At 43.9% G+C, this 17,133-nt stretch overlaps 2 protein-coding genes and 1 long non-coding RNA gene across 4 annotated transcripts; 1 reads left to right on the top strand and 2 right to left on the bottom strand.

Moving 5' to 3' along the window:
• Positions 1–181: 181 nt before the first annotated feature.
• Positions 182–1,291, bottom strand: LOC100832147 (acidic endochitinase). Its single transcript, XM_003569327.4, has one exon. The coding sequence runs from the start codon at positions 1,254–1,256 to the stop codon at positions 339–341; it is 918 nt and encodes a 305-aa protein (XP_003569375.3). The 5' UTR covers positions 1,257–1,291; the 3' UTR covers positions 182–338.
• Positions 1,292–2,215: 924 nt separating this feature from the next.
• On the bottom strand, positions 2,216–5,445 carry LOC100831849 (probable polygalacturonase). The gene is made up of 5 exons (XM_003569326.4): positions 4,659–5,445; positions 4,086–4,206; positions 3,660–3,834; positions 3,126–3,196; positions 2,216–3,042 (listed from the first exon to the last, which is right to left on the bottom strand). The coding sequence occupies exons 1-5, from the start codon at positions 5,001–5,003 to the stop codon at positions 2,408–2,410; spliced, it is 1,347 nt and encodes a 448-aa protein (XP_003569374.1). The 5' UTR covers positions 5,004–5,445; the 3' UTR covers positions 2,216–2,407.
• A 674-nt stretch (positions 5,446–6,119) lies between these two features.
• On the top strand, positions 6,120–9,504 carry LOC104582811. 2 transcript variants are annotated; one of them, XR_002963960.1, is made up of 2 exons: positions 6,120–7,564; positions 7,698–9,504. It is a non-coding gene; the product is annotated as an uncharacterized LOC104582811 (long non-coding RNA). The 2 variants fall into 2 exon arrangements; XR_002963961.1 differs by having other exon boundaries at positions 6,127–6,577.
• Positions 9,505–17,133: the final 7,629 nt, after the last annotated feature.

Below are 17,133 nucleotides of genomic sequence, written 5' to 3'. Positions count from 1 at the left end.
CATGATGAGATTATTTCATTCCTAACAAACAGAGCCTAAAAAGTGACGGAGATTTTGCAGGGAAAAGAGATTCTCTATTGGTCCATTGCACACGCAAACTAATTTTTGTTCCAATCGATTTTCATCATTCTTAAGACCTTCCTCTGTCATCTCAAAGTGAATTTCCAAGCCGAACACCGCGTGGAGGCAACAAATTCCTTTATTCGGTAGAAAAGTATTTTACACACAGATCAACAATGCCCATAAGACAAACCAATGAACCATATGCACCGTAAACTACACGCACCCCCAATTCCTATAAAATTGGACGGCGCAATGCAGGCGTGAGATCGATCGAATCAGACAGAGTTCTTGATCGCAGAGCTGTAGCCATCCTGGTCATCGTAGAACTTGGACCACAGCATGACCCCTCCGTACTTGCTGGAGCCCTTGAGCGCCGGGAGCACCTGCGACTCGAGGCTGGCCGCGGGAATGAACCCGCTCCCCGCCGCGGCGGGCGCCGCGGGCAAGCCGAGGAAGATGTACTTGGCGTGAATACCCGACGTCCACTGCTTCCACGAGTCCATGAGGTTTGTCGTGCTCCCCTGCGCGTACTGGCACGGCGGGTTGTTGTAGAACTGCACCCACACGTAGTCGAAGAGCCCCGTATCGAGCGCCTTGCCCACCCACTGGTCCGGGAACGGGCACTGCGGCGCCGCCGAAAGGTAAACCTCCTTCTTCCCCGCCTTCCCTCCGTAGGATTTCAGGTGCGCCGCCAGGGCGCCGTAGTAGTCCGGGTTCCCGCCCTCGATGTCAAAGTCGACGCCGTCGAGCACGGCGTCGCCGAGGGGCCTCTTGCTGGAGCCGGTCCCGCCGAGGAAGTTGTCCCAGATGTACAGCGCGAGGTCGGCGGCGTCCTTCTCGGAGTCGAGGCTGTAACCCCCCGCGCCGCCGCCGATGGAGAGCATCACCTTGACGCCCTGGGACTGGCACGCGTTGATGTCGGCGGTGAGGTTGGTGCAGGCGTCGGAGTAAGGGTCGCAGTGGCCCGCCAGGTTCAGCTGCGGGGTCTCGCCCGGGGCGCCGAAGCTGCAGAGGAAGGCGATGTTGACGAAGGCGTAGTTGCCCGTGCCGCAGGTCTCGGCCAGGGTCCCCTCGTTGCCGTTCTGGCCCCAGTAGATGGCGATGCTACCGCCGTGGCTCTGCGAGGCCGACGAGAAGAGGAGGATGGCCGCCAAAAGGCAGGCCATGGTGAAGGAGCTGCTCGGTATCGCCATTGCTGCTTGCTCTTGTGTGGCACTGGGAATCTGGGATTGCTGCTTGCTTTGGATGTCGAATGCTGTTGCCACCTGCATGCTTTATATGCAGCTGCTCCAGTCATCTGATATCGGCAGAAATTAGTCCGTGCCCTCGAGGTAACGGTGGATCATCATCAATTTTAATGTCGCTGTTTGAGGCCGGCCTTGATCATGCTGACATGCTCACACGGAGTTTGGGTCCTGATCGTGGTTATGCGGGCCTCTCGATCGATCGACATGCAACGGCACGTTACTTTTGTTAATTTGTTATTACTGCTGTTTTTCTGATTTACTAATGCAGACTCTGTACAGACTTGTTCGTACTGGTAGTTAGTTAATTACTCCTTCCGTTTCATAATTCTTGTCAAAATATTACATGCATCTAGACGCCTTTTAGAAATAGATATATCAATTTTGGGTAAATTTGAGACAAGAATTATGTAACGGAGGAAGCAGTAAATTAGTATTGAAATTTCAGTTTGAAGTTTAATAGATTCATAGTGCCGATTTTGTTTCTACACAGGCAGCAGATTCATACAGACAACAGCAACACAGTATATATACTCTCTCTCGGTAGGGCACTTTAGTTTTGTCCTGTGTCAAAATTTCTTATGTTTGACAATATTTATTGATAAAAATATCAACATCAATATTTTTGAATCAATAGTAATAGATCTTTCATAAATATTTATTCTATAATTGAGATGTTAATATTTTTAACAATATAACGTTGACTTAAAAAATACAACTTCTAATCCATCCGTTGCATCTCGAATTTCACTATGTATTTGTTGACGAAATTGTGAAATACTCTCTCCGTCCTAAATGTAAGAAGTTCTAATTTTAAAAAAAACTATCAACATTTAGAATATCAAATAAGTATACTATGAAAATTTTCATATATATTATGATGGATTTACGCACTTAGGGCTCTCGGCTGTTAAAATGTAGAATAGCTAAACGCGAGTTCCTGAGACAGAATAACTGAACAGCTTTGTGAACAAGATACTGAACCACCGATTCCGGGGATCCTAAGTACAAGGTTCCTTGTTTCTGAAGAAAAGAATGAAGAAATATATGGTAAAGGGGAGATAACATTTTGGTGTTGGACTGCAAAACTTAGTTCAGCATCAGAGCGAATTCGTACAGAAGCTCGTCCCTGACGTGCTAGTCAATTCTGTGCACGGGGACGGTTGCAGGTCCAACGCGCCACCGCTAACAGACTCGCATTTCCACGGGCGTACCGGCACGCTGCCGTGGAGCTTAATGTTCGACAGGCAGATCCGGGAGAACGCCGAGCTCGCAATGCCCTTGATCGACCCAGCCTCCTTGATGTTCTGGCCCTGAACATTCTTTATTGTCAGGCTGTCCACCTTGGGGAGCGCATTGTGGTTGTAGTGCTCGTCGGGATGGTCACCGACATCACCAGCAATCCTCAGACCATAACGAACATTGTCCAAGGTCACGTCCGAAACTGTGACGTTCCGGATGAACCCTCCCCTGCCGGAGTTGGTCTTGATGTGGACCCCAAACCCTGAACTGAAAAAATTTAGGTGCTCTGCGAGGACGTTCTCCACGCCGCCTGAGGTCTCGCTCCCGACAGCAAAGCCGGCAAAAGGGGAGGACCCTGTTATCCGCCGGACAGTGATGTCCGAGCTGGGGCGACCATAGGCTATGCCATATTCGTCCCAGCCACTCTTGATGGCGACCAGGTCATCTCCCGTCGATATGTAGCAATCCTCAATGCAGACATTGCTGCTTGAATCTGTGCAGTTTGGAGCATAGTTGTAGGTTTAGAATCAAAAGCTAAAATTTTGCATCTATACATTGTCGATGAAACATTTGTACCTGGATCAATTCCATCAGTGTTGGGCGAGTCATGGGGAGCCAATATAGTCAAATTTCTGATCACCACATTGCTGCACACACAAGACAGAGGATGTAGACATTTATTTCTAGGCTGTAACAATTTGAATGCAGATTTTGGACCACAAATTTTGCTAGCAAGTAGCAACAATTAAAACAGACAAACACTGGATCTACACCAATGTGCTGATGTTGTATGGGTATAGTTTGGCGATTTCTGTACTTTGGTTACAGTTCACTATTTGCTCAAAATGATTCAATGCGGGCAGGACACAATCCCAGCCTGGAGTCTATATGGAGAGGCGGTACAAGTGTAAATGCTTACCCTGCTATATAACTGCAGTATGGCTAAAAGCAAGTTTGCGCCAAATAAGATAAGCAATTGGGTTGCACGATGAAGGTGCACTGCAGCACCCAATTCAGCAAAACTGGCTAGGGATTTTCCTCATCCAGTCCATAAAATGCAAACATAGAGTTTGGGGTTTCGGATCTACAAAACTGTTTGCCTCGCCTCACCTGCAGTAAACTGGATGGATGTTCCAAAATGGTGAATCCCGGAATACCAAATTGGAGACAATAACATCAGATGAGTCCATCAGCTCAAGTAGATGGGGTCTTGTGAAGGGCAATGTGCCTTTCTTCCACATGTCCCACCACACACTACCTTGTCCATCGATAGTGCCATTCGCACCTGCACAATCACAGTTCCAACCATGAAGCATTAATCATCTATATGAGGAAGTTCATTATTAACACAATGGCATATTAGCTTATCCTGCTCTTATGCATGGCATTACTAGCATGATACCAAACATGATACCAAATTTAAACATTCTTCTGAACTACAATATGACAGGCAGGAACGTTCAAGGAAAATATTCCTATGTCAGCAGTCAATTAGCCAAATCAAGTGTGAGAAATTTAACAATGCAGAATGAGAACCTGTGATGAAAACATCCTGAAGTCCATTGCCATGGATCAAACTTTTATATCTCTTGCCGGGCATCTCACGCCCTCTCCCATATGACGGCAGCGGATCGATCAGCGGCCAGCTCGACGTGTCCTGCTCCAACAACACACAATATTCAGAAAGAAATACTACTACTATATTTTACCTTCACATCACCCATAACTCCAAGAGCTCAATATTAACAGGAGAACAGAAGACACGGGTCACATGCCAGTAGTCATGGCAACACAGGAACCAACACAGTGAATCACCAAGATCCATGTGCATGTGTTCAACTACAATAAATCACCATGAAACGAGAAGCATTGCAAAAGAACAGCATAGCAAGCTTTTTTCTTATCTGAACTTTACTGAAACTCAAGAGATCTGAATGAAGTCTGAACAAAAAAGAAACTTCAAAGGTAAGATTTTTTTTTGCAGTAACGAAACAAGGAAGCCTAAGATCAAAAACATTCTCTTAAAGTTAAAGATCCAAGAATATGCCACCAGGGCTCGAGCAGCAAGAGTAACGGCGTGCGGGAGCAGGGAGCACGAGCCGTATTCACCTGTGTGGCGCGGATGACGGCGCCGCGGGAGAGGAAGAGCGTCATGTGCGAGGTGAGGTTGAAGGGGCCCGTGAGCCACACCCCGGGCGGCACGTACAGCAACCCCCCACCGGGCGCGCGGCGGCGCTCGATGCTCGCGACGGCGGCCGCGAACGCCGCCGTGTTGAGCGTCCGGCCGTCGCCCGCGCCGCCGAAGCTGGCCACGGACACCCACTCCCCGCGCTTGGGCGGGGCAGGCACCGCCCCCGAGCACGTCTCCTGCGCCCCGGCACCGCCCGCCGCCGACAGCACCGCGGCGACGGCCACGGCCAGCAGGCACCGCCACCTCCCCGCCATATATGCCATCTTCCCTTCCCTCCCTCCTCCTTTCAGAAGATTCAAGAACCCTCGCCGGGGCCGCGCGCCTGTCTCAGCAAAAGCGAGAACACTCAGGAGCGCGCACACCGGTGCCGCAAGGAGTGGATGGCAACGAAGGAAGGAATGAACCAAATCCAGCCAAAAAGTTGCGGCGAGCTGTTTTGCGGGTGGATTTACGTGGGTAGGTAATAACCGATCTACCGCTGCTACTCGCTCGCGAAGCCGGTTATCGGTGGGCGGTGGGGAGGCCAAGCAGCCAGGGAGAAGAATACAACGGGGCCGGGGGATTTTGCTTTGCGGGCGTTCGTTCGGTCCGGGGAGGCGCTTTTGGCTTCTCCTTTTGTGCGTGCTCGCAGGCTCGCAGCGAGCGCAGATGGGAGGTCCGGTGGGGGCAGATCGCTGGCGACCGCATGTGCACTGGGCGTCTGGGGTGCGGAAATGAATGCAGCGACGACGCCTGTCCGGAGACCCCGATAGGCTTTCGAGGCGTATGTCTGTGGACGTCGGCGTCGACGGCGTGGTGGTGGGGTTCTCCCTCGGGGTGCCCCGGAGCCGGAGGACAGGGCTGTTGTCTCGGATCGGGTCACGAACTCAGGCGAGTTACGCGATCGACTCGGTCGTTCGTCCGTTCTCTTTGCCGGGGCTGCATGCCGTGCGCTCCGAAAACTCGAAACCAAAACCCGCGAGAGCATCATGGTGGGGAGTGACGCTGCGCACTGCGCACCCGCACGGCCCCTGCCTCGCGCCGAAATCTCGTAGCCTCGTCACGTTGCGTTTAAAGCGCCGAAATGGTGGCGTACCTACTTCCGTTTCACATCGATTCTATCGATACCTCCGTCCAAAATACACGTCACTTGTTTTTCAGCTGTATGTTTTTTAGCTGCATTTCGATCTAAATTAGACCATCCGGTTCCTATTTTGAACAAGCCGACCTTCTCGTTTATCTGAATAAGACTCACCACGAGATCACACAGGCAGCTAAAAGACTACCGGCAGCATGTCAATTATCTTTACTATTACTTAATTTCCACAGTAACGTCTAATTTCCACAGTAACGTCTGTGGTAGGCTCGTAACGTCCTGCCACCCCCACCCCCACCCCGAGCAAACAGCCGCACCCACGTAAAAAAAACGCAGCCTTCCCGACATGTGGGACCAGCCTTCGATTCCCTTCACCTCCCACGCTGCTCCGATTGATCTGTGCTCGCCCCTGTGAAGTCGCCAGCCACCTCCATCCGCCCTAGAGGGTCCCCTGATCTGTGAGGACGTCTGGGCGTTGCGGTCGAGGAAAACGCAGCCGTCGCGGATCCTCCAGGTGCTCCAGCAGCGGGGGTTGGCCAGGAGCGAGCAGGGTAAGGGAGAAAGGATGAGAGAAGTCGACGGAGCCGGCGTGTTGCCAGGCGCTGAGCACTGACGGATCAGGCTCTGGCTCCCTGGCCTTTGCCCCCTCTCTTTCTCACCTCCGCCAGCGCCAGGGTCCCAGGGAGTTCACCGCTACCGGTGAAATCTCCTCCGTCGCCTGCTCCAGTGAGATCTCCCTCTCCACCACTGCGAAGGACACAGGTCTCACTTCTCTTAGTGGAACAGCCCGAGATGTATTGTGCGCACTGCATTTTGTGTTGCTGGTGATTGCTCATGCGTGCTGAGTATTCCCTCCGTTCCATAATGCTTGTCTCAAATTTGCCTAAATATGGATGTATGTATTTGTAAAATGTGTCTAGATACATGTAATATTCTGACAAGAATTATGGAACGGAGGGAGTAATACGTCATTTTGTTTGTAGAAAGTAATAGCTGTGTGCACTTATTTTTAATCAAATTCTCTACTAATTCTTCTGGTTATATAGAGTTGCTTGAGGCAGATTTGGATTTTGTTAAAGTTGAACTTACGAATTCGATTACCGATGAGCAGCCAGTTTGTCTATTTCTCCTGTTTTGTGGGTGTCTGATCACATGTTGTCAAAGATATCAGCATGTTCTTAGCGTTTTAGTTTATATTTTGAACAATGTGTTGCACCGAAGATAAATAAATACTGAGGCTCAATTATGTGTGATCTGAGTAAGAACGACTCTATTGTGTGTCTCCATAGGTACAATTATTCTTGTGATTTGTCATTACAATAAATCTTATACTCCCTCCGTCCCAAATTAACTGACGTGGTACAAATCCACGTCAGTTAATTTGGGACGGAGGGAGTATTTGATATGTGTCTTGCGCATTGAGTAAAGCATTCAAGCCTAATTGGCAATATTTGGTTGTTCTCTCACACAAGATCGAAGGGATTGTAAGTTCAAAGACATGATATGCAAGTGATTAAATGTCTTTTTATATGAAGCTTACGGTGGAGCAAGGCGACACCTGAGCAGAGCACACCTCCCCTTTTTGAGATGTGCCATGTTCTTATTTCCAATTTTGAATTTTGCTTCTCAGCATCTTCTGTCACTCGTTGTGAGACATTGATACCCACACAAATGGGTTTCCTCTAAGTACCAACCAAGGGCAAGCTAACACTTCCGGTGCTGTCAAGCGTCTGTTACCATGGTCTATAAGTATATTTACATCTTGAAAATGGATGGTCATATTGTACTTCGCAAATAACTAGTTTATTTAATTGTGTATAACACCTTTATTTTACTGCAACCAATGAATTGACAAAGCCATTATGTATGGGTCATCTACTAGGTATGCTGAAAGGAGTCAGGTTGGTGTTCAAACCCCAGGTGATCCCATATGTCAAGCAATGCTGCAAAATCTGGAAGAACCATTGATCTGCACAAGGTTGGTTGTAGTCTCTCACCTCCAGTTTTCTCAATTCTCACTTAATTTATTTCTTGTTCCTGATGTACCCTATAACCACAGATTTGGTCTATAGAATTGTGAGTGTCATTAGAAATGTGTTGCTCCATACTGCTGAATGATGTTCATTATACCACCAAACTATCAAAAGTATTAAGAGGTGGCACACTGGTACTTCGTGTTGTGCTGTCATGTACAAGCAGTCACAGTACATGATTATTTATGTTGGACACCTCTCTGTTTTGCTCTTTATATACGGGAGAGGGTGTTTCACTTAGCTTACAGAAAAATTCTTCAAGTACTATTGATCCTGTTGTCAGGACTTGTAGCTATTCTCCCCCTTTTCCCATGTACGTACAGTGTCAAATATCTGTCAGAGGATGAATCGATACTTGCTCCAGTAACCATGGTTTATATTTATGAACCACAGGTATGTTCATTTTTTTTTTGCTATTTCATCTGAAACTCTACATACTGTAACTTCTGAAAGAACATCTTTTTCTTCTTTCTACCAGTAAGATGAAAGTTTGCACTGTACAGTAATGATCTACCTGGAGTGTCAGTCGCTCTTCATGTACAGAATTCTTGGTCATGGTTATATTTACCATTGGGTGTATGTTTGTATCATGCATTATCGATACACTATTCTTGTGAGCTAAGAGAACACAACTGGACTCTCTGTGAACATTTTCTGTACTGTATTCTGTAGTTGTACCATAAGGTTAACGGGATGTTAAATGTTTTGTATCTTGTAGCATAAATTTAACTCAATATACCAAATGTATCTTGTTTCTTTGTAAATCAGACTGACTCTTCCGCTGGTAAAGAAGCTAGGATACAAGATGTTGAAGCTAAGTTAACTCACTGACATGCCACATGTAACCGCATTGCACAGGTATGCATATAAAAATTTTAGACACAAGGTTCTTGTATAATATTCTAGAAAGCCTATTTTCTTTTCTCTGTAATATGTTTCGTCACGTTATTGTCCTTTTTGGTTCTGTTTTGCAAGGTATCTTAAGACTAAGCCTTTGTCCAGATATTTGTATGGAACCATTGTTGGTTCTTAATTAGCTTGAAGCAAAAGTTTAAGACTTTCGGGATTTAAGGAAAACAAATATGGATCGCAGAGGTTGGTTTTTAATTTGATTCTTGATACACAACATCAACCTGATTTTTGGTTTTCAGCTTGAGAGAGTTTTCTCAATCTTTAAGTTTCTTGAGGAAAAGTAAAGAACGGAGTTCTGAACTGGAGCAAAGAATTATCAATGCAGTAAAGGTAAACCTTTTGACTTATGATACGGAGTAGGTATTAAAGTCATCATCTAACTATTGTTCTCTCATTTTTTGAATCTTTTGATGGTTGAAAAAGTTGTTCTCGGCAAAGGATGCTGCAGCGGCTAATGAACAGATTTATTTAGACTTGATTACAGGGTTGGTCTACTGGAGTACTTGCGAATGAGTATATTGGATTGGTTTCCCTCGTCAAGGGGATGCTATATGTGGCATGTTATTTTTGCTATTCGCCCATTTTATGTACCAGATGGGCCTTTTTTGAACAAATCTTTTGCTTTATTTGCAAAGTAAACTTACTTGTGTACCACTCGCATGTGAGCTCTCAATTCATTGCCAATCTAACTGGATAAATTTTTTTGATCCAGAATTCAATGCCAATCTAATGATTTTGTTGTTCCGGTGTTGTTTCTATGTGTAAATTTGTTATTCCATGGCAACGCACGGGCACCGTACTAGTTATTTACAATTTAGCACCCAAGTGTGTGGAGTCGATTTCGCCTCAAATTTCACAGTTCAGTCTTGGTTGTTTTCCTGTTCAAACAACATGGTGCTGGAGGGGCCGATTCTCCCGTGCGATCACAAAGTGTTTAGCAGCCCGAGGTTGTGTGAGGATCCAGCTGGGACATGATCTGCGAGAGGCTGTGCTCCATCCTCCGCCGCTCCAGTTTGGCTTCTGCAGCCAAGAGGACCATCCATAAGTCTGTCCAAACCAATCTCTTTGGAGGCGGCAGCGTCGGAAAGACAATGCCACGGATGATAATAAAGCCGGCGGTGTGAGGCCATACGTATGCATTCAAGAGGATGGAATCAAAACTTCTCCCTTTTTGCCGACGGATCGAAATTATTTCTTAATATTGTCAAAAGACCAGGTTGACCTCTAAACACGTCATATTGGAGAGGTCCCGGCAAAACCGCATTAAATAGACAGGCCCGGCCGTGGGGGTGCAGGCGGTGCAGCCGCACCAGGTCACAAATTCCATAGGGCCTCCTACCCCTAGGTACACTACGGCCTGGCCCATGAAAATTTCTCTTAGAGATCGATCCGATCGTTTTCTCGTTGCCGGCACTTGCCCTCCTGCGTCGCCAGGTCGCCTCCTGATCGATTGCCGCCCCCGAGGGATCAGCAGCCCGCAGCCGTGCGTCCATGACCCTGTGCTTCGCCTGCCCAAACCTGTTCGATTTTCCCAACTTCGCATGTGTTTCTGCCCTCAGTCATGCTGCAGCTGCATCGCCTGATCTTCGGCCCTGCAGGCTGAAGTTGTGTCGTGGTCGCTGGATAGCGGGAGCACAAGACTAGGTGAGCCATCTGTACCTAGCCATATTTGATCTTTAATTATTTATCCTATTCAATTTATGTAATTTCGTTAAATTTCAGAATTATAAAACCATTAAATTTCAGAATTATGTCTCATGAGAGGTTAGATTGTTTCGCAATTTTATGCACCGAGAAGAAATTGGTAGATGAAATTGATACTCCTAACATTATCGACGACTTTGCATCAAGTAATTTTAGAAGAAAGTTTTAAGGTAATATGTACTATTTTTTATACAAATGTAACTTTTGATTCATTGTTAATATTTGTTGGTGAAATTTCATACATACATACATACGTACGTACGTACGTACGTACATACGTACATACATACATACATACATACATACATTACGAAGGGGCCCCGGTTCTACTTTCGCACCGGGCCCCTAAAATCTCACGACCGGATCTGTAAATAGATTGCGTCAGTTTTTTACATTTTATCATGTGTCATCTAGCCTCAAGTCTTACAAGTAGTCGAGCTACTGATGAGAACTTGAATGATGAGTTCTAGGCGTTTTAAACTTATTACTTGTGTTTTTTGGAGAGAGAAACTAATTGTGTGTACAAAATAAAATTGATTGATTGATTCATTAATTATTGACGCTTTTGTGCAGATACATATAAGTTTTGATAAGAAAAAAATATCAGTTTTAGTAATATATATTGAATTCATTAAATAGTTGATGCAAAAAGCTTACCAAAATCTGGAGTTGTATCTACAAATCTGCATTGTAAAACTGTGAATAGTTCCGTTAAAAAAACTGTAAACAGTTTGTTAATTGTAACATGAGTACACCTACAGATTTCTTATAAATGGACGATTTAGTGATGGAGTTAATTAGTACATCAATTTTTGTTCTAAATTCTCTGATCACTATTTGTTATCTTTATTATAGTTGATTTTTTTTAACCGGATAAAGTAGTGCAAAGGTTCTGGGTGGTTTGCGCGTATCAATCTTACCCGTGATATTCGGTCCAATGATTAAAAAAAATAGTATGAAATTCTTTTTGGCATGACGCACTTCATTTGAGATCACCAATGCCGTGAACTTTACATAAAACACATTGCTTGTAATAAGCGAAATGTTACCATATCTAACATGTATTTCCTCTCGGAGATATATATACTATTTAGACATACCAAAATAGGGTTGACATCACTTTACCGGTTAGGTGTTAGTAGGAACAAATTAAGTATGTCATCTTAGAACACTTCATGTATATGTGTAGAGATGACCAGTTAATTATTTATTTTGAGTCTCATCAGTAACATTAAAGATCTTGTTGATGTAAGAAACACATACGACGAATGTGTGAGAAACATCGATGCCAAATATGTTAGAGAATTCACTATTTTATCGTATGACTGATATTTAATATATTTGACTTATTATATACTCCTTCCGATCCTAAATTGTTGTCGAAATATTACATGTATGTAGACGTTTTTTAAGAGTAGATACATCCATATTTGGGCAAATTTGAGTCAATTTAGGATCAGAGGGAGTATAAATTAATAATTATATACGTTAGACTATAAGTAGCACCATTTAGTTGATGTCATATACTCCGTACATCCATAATTAAGTGGGGCAACTTTGTCTAGATATGTGTGTTACGTATGTAGAGAAACTTGCGACACTTAATTATAGATGGATAGAGTATATAGTTAATGCAATTTGAGTGATCGATATGTTGTTCCAAGACACTGCATAGCCCATGCTTTCCCTTTTTTGCCATGCGTTTCTATTCAATAATTTTCATGATACATTGTCTATATAGATACATTATTTTCTTCTAGATACATCGCTATACTTATGGAAATAAATATATCAATTGCATATTTAACATAATAATCAAGATCTTTCTCAACATAGATATCGTAGGAGAGTAAAGGGTTTTGCACTTGGAAAGAAGGCTAACTACCACTTGTGGGTAAAGTAGCGAACCTTTGCGGAGTGTAAATAAGTGTGGCATTGTAACTCCCTGTTTCTGGTTAAGAACAACGCAAGCGGCATGACAGGAACCATCAAAAGTTCTAACGACCCATGAAGCTTGATGATCTTAGAATTTTTATAAGATCAGATCGAATCTTTTGAAGAAATGTTTGTGAAAAATCATGGATCCTTGAGGACTTTGAGTCCTAGTAGATGTTGGTGCATTTAAACACCTTTTTTTTTTATCGTGTACTACCTTCTATACTCATCCCCTTTATAAAAACCTACTTTCATAGATCAACTTTTTTTTTGTAAACCTTTATAGATCAACTTAAGGTCGTGAAAGTTGCTCATTGATAACAAAGATGGAGAGAGACCTCTAGCCATGAAAAAGATGCATTTCAAGAGCATGGCATCCATAGTGTCCGTTGAAGATTGTGTCATCTAGGCCTTAATTGTTGTTGTTTTTGTAGAGTTGAGTTGTATCTTACTTACAAATGTAATTTCAGTTATACTACCTATTTTGTTGAATCCACTACTTTTGTTTATGTTGTACTACTTTGATCGATATATTAATCAGGAAACTTCACTTGAATAATAATGTATCGAAGATCTGCATGCTACGAGTTTAGTGGCATGTTGGGCTGCTATAATGAACAAAATTTCGTAAAACAAACATGCTCCACTACAATGGATAATGATGCATCAACAACATTTTATCAATCTCTCTTCTAGCAACCTCTTGAACAAAACTTTATTACATGAATCTACGGTACACGGGTATGGGTTGTATATTCCCGTACCTATATCCGCTCTACCTGATGGGTATATAATTTTTCCCATTTTCGTACCCATAGATAAAAGTTTGGCCTAAGCCCTTGCCTTGTTAGGATATAACCTGTTAGGTGCGCGGGTAATGGGTCCACATTGTCATCTTGAGTTGCAACTCTATCTAGGTGTTGATGAGGAAGACATAGGCCTGACGTGTGGGCCTGACTTATCATAAATTTGGAAAAGAGAGACAAAATACTAGATGAGGTAAATTTATCACATATAAAATGGGTAAGTTTGTGAAATTATGTTAAATGGGTAAAAACTGAAACCCACTTTTAACTTATGATAAATGCAAAATTAAGCTAACAAGTTCCTCCATAAATATCTACTTACGTTTTCGCCTTTGACCTTCAGGATTAAAGAAGCATTCAACATTTAGTTTATCATTTTTAGTTTTCAGTAATGAGTTTTGCTTCAACAAACTTGTTAGCACAATAATGCACCAGGGGGACGGTTGAACTACATCCCTATTTACAATGCATAGTATATAGTGACTAAGACAAGTTATACACTATTATAGGTACCTCTAAAATAGGATATACCTTATAGGTTTCCGTTAGTACATGGTTCATGCAAAAATCAGTCCGGCCATGTAGAGTAAAAGAAATTGAGGTTTAACTAAAAATTAAGGCTTGGATGCATGCGTAATCTCCTAGTGCTGGCCCAAAGCCGTGCAAATAGACCCACATGTAAGTCACATGTATGGAGGGATATGTCCTTAGACTTTTTAAGTTCAAACCCCGGGCCGGGCTTCCCAAGCCTAACTTCTGGGCCCGAACACGAAACCCGGAAACAACCTTTTTACGAAGCATTAAAATAATCATTTTCAGGATAAATAAAGAATTTTTATACCTATTTTCGAGAAGTTTTCTTAATCCATTTTGGGCTTTCGGGAGAGGCTTCGGGCACAAAGTCAGGCTAGGCCCAGACCGCCAGGCCGCCCATGAGGTCTAGGGTCAGGCAACTAGACATATTTAATTTACATATATATGCACACATACCAATAAAGCGCGTCCACCCGCTCTCTATTATCAGTGTGTTTGGCAAATAATAGGAAGGGGGAAATGAGTTTCGATAAGTGAGTTTGTAGAAGATTAGATATGTGAAATTGACTTTTTAGTCTCAATTCCTTGTTTGAGTACTAAAACAATGCCACCAATTTAGGATTGGAAGGAGTATTTGATATGTGATGAGAAATAAACGTGAGAATTAACAAGGAAAGTCTATTGTCGTGTTTGATTGGTGTGAGTTTATGGATCATCTCTAGGCTCTAGCAAACAATTTCACTAAATTTCCACCGTTAATCTTGTTAGAATTTGGTGTTGGTGGGCCTGATCAGCCCAAGCCCAAGTTTTAATAAATTCTGAAAATCTCAAAGGCCCATTCATGAAGTGGGATGAGGGGAGTGAGAAGGGAATAGTCCCACCTTTTTAGTTTAGAGTGACTGAGACCAACATATAAGGCATGTTGCTTCTCACTTATTGAGCAAGTGAGCAAGGGAAATCCCCACGAGCGCTTCTCCTCCGCTCACCTCACCTCGTCACGACGCGTGCGCCGCGTTTCGTAGATCGAGTTCGAGCCGGGCCGGGCCGGGCCGGGCTTCTTATCTTTTTGTCACGTGCGCGGGGTATTTTTGAAATCTGTTACGGATGCGTGCAGATTTTGTGGAGTCAATTCAGGTTTCCTAAACCGAACCGACCTATACCTGCGTGACTATATATACAGCCGCCCCGTCCCTCCGATCGTACGGAATACAACCAAGCTAGGGTTTTGCCTGTCTCTCGCTTTTGCGTCGTCGTCGTAGTCTACTCCCTTCCGAGAGCCGGCGTGCACCAGCGATCAGGAGAGCAGGTCTCCAGAACCTTTCGCCTTTGCGATCCTGTACCGGAGAGGGAATAAGGTTTTTGGGAAGCGCTCCGCGTGACTGCTCGGTTCCCTGCAACCACGGGTCGTCTACCTCCTCGAACCGGTGGGTTGTCTACCTCCTTTTGATCTATATTCTGGAATTATTCATTCAATTGTTATTCTCGAAATTGCTTAATTTTTGCAACAATCCAAAAACCTTATTGTAGGCAATTTTCTGATTTAACTATGGGTTTAGTCGATGCATTGAAGCCGGATAAATTTTCCGGGATGTACTTCAAGAGATGGCAATTAAAGGCCATGCTCTGGTTGCAGACTCTTAATAGTATTCTAGGTGACAGATGGCAAACCAGAGCGAGATTTATCTGAGGAAGCTCAGAAAAATTTCTAGGATGCCAATGTTGCCTTTAGAGGATGCATTCTGAGTGTTCTTTCTGACCATCTTTGTGATGTGTATATGCACATAGAAGACGGGAAGGAACCGTGGGATGCACTGGATGCTAAATTCGGTGCAACCGATACAGGCAGTGAACTGTATACCACGGAGTCGCTGAACGACTGCAAGATGGTGGATAACCGTTCTGTAGTTGAACAGGCGCATGCGATACAGATCATTGTGAGAGAGCTCAAGCTTCTCAAGTGTGAATTGCCCGACAAGTACGTGGATGGGTGCATTATTGCAAAGTTACCTCCTGCATGGAGGAGCTTGGCCACGTCTATGAAACACAAGAGACAGGAGATGATATGAACAACTGATAGCGTCCCTTGATGTTGAAGAGAAAACTCGGGCTAAGGACACCACTGAGAAGGCTGCTGATTTTCCGTCTAATGCCAATATGGTACAATGGAATTTTCGTGGCAACGGAAAGAACAAAGGGAAGAAGTCCGCTGTTGTTAACAACAACGAGCCTGTGCAGACTACTACCTTCAAGAAGAAGAAGAAAGTAAACAAATGCGGGATGAATTGTTTCACCTGTGGAGAGCTCAGCCACTTTTCCAGACACTGTCCTGATCGTGCAGATCGGAGAGGGAAAAAGGGGCAGAAGACTGTCAATGTCGTGATTGCTAGCAACACTGACACGTACGGCATTTTACCTACTGTTCTTTCAGTATTTCAATGTCCATGTTGGTGGATTGATACGGGTGCTAATGTTCATGTATGTTCTGACATTCCTTTGTTTACTTCCTATTTTGGTTTAATGTCATATTAATTTTGGTTTAATGTCTCGGTTATCCACTATGAGTTTAATTCCTATTTTCACCATTGCAAAAGGTTCTAAGTGTCATAGTTGTGTGCAATCAAAGCAACCTCGAAAGCCCCACACGGCGGCCGAGGAGAGAAATTTGGCACCTCTATAACTCATACATTCTGATCTTTGTGAGATGAATAGTGTGTTGACAAAAGGTGGAAAGAGATATTTCATGACGTTAATTGATGATGCTACTAGATTCTGCTATGTTTATTTGTTGCGAACTAAAGATGAGGCTTTATACTATTTTAAAATCTATAAGGCTGAAATTGAAAATCAATTGGAAAGAAAGATCAAACGTTTTAGGTTAGATCGTGGTGGCGAGTATTTCTCCAATGTATTTGATGAGTTTTGTGCGGAACATGGTATTATTCATGAGAGGGCGCCTCCTTATTCTCCCCAATCAAATGGGGTCGCCGAGAGGAAAAACCGCACGCTGACTAACTTGATGAATTCCATGTTAGCCACTGCCGGTTTATCTAAGGCATGGTGGGGGGAGGCGCTACTGACTTCATGGCATGTCCTTAATAAAATTCCAAACAAAAATAAAGAGAAGACTCCCTACGAGGAGTGGATTGGAAAACAGCCATCACTTTCTTGCTTGTGCACTTGGGGATGTTTGGCGAAGGTCAACGTTTCAATTCCCAAGAAACGCAAGCTTGGACCGAAAACAGTGGATTGTATCTTTCTAGGCTATGCTCAGCGGAGCGTGGGCTATAAATTCTTAGTAATTAAATCCAAGGTACCTGATATGCATGTTGATACTATTATGGAATCTCGTGATGCAACATTTTTTGAAAATATTTTTCATATGAAAGATATGCAT

This window comes from Brachypodium distachyon, chromosome 2 (assembly GCF_000005505.3).
Source record: "Brachypodium distachyon strain Bd21 chromosome 2, Brachypodium_distachyon_v3.0, whole genome shotgun sequence".
Lineage (NCBI taxonomy): Eukaryota > Viridiplantae > Streptophyta > Magnoliopsida > Poales > Poaceae > Brachypodium > Brachypodium distachyon.
The sequence above is the reverse complement of the archived record's forward strand: the minus strand, read 5'-3'. Positions and strand labels throughout refer to the sequence as shown.

Excerpts from the sequence above, each read along its gene's own strand:
- LOC100832147 (XM_003569327.4), bottom strand. The coding sequence starts at position 1,256 with ATGGCGATACCGAGCAGCTCCTTCACCATGGCCTGCCTTTTGGCGGCC.
- LOC100831849 (XM_003569326.4), bottom strand. The coding sequence starts at position 5,003 with ATGGCATATATGGCGGGGAGGTGGCGGTGCCTGCTGGCCGTGGCCGTC. Across the intron at positions 3,835-4,085 it reads TCAGGATGTTTTCATCACAG|GTGCGAATGGCACTATCGAT; the intron begins GTTCTCATTCTG and ends GTGATTGTGCAG. Across the intron at positions 3,197-3,659 it reads ATCCATCCAGTTTACTGCAG|CAATGTGGTGATCAGAAATT; the intron begins GTGAGGCGAGGC and ends TTGTGTGTGCAG.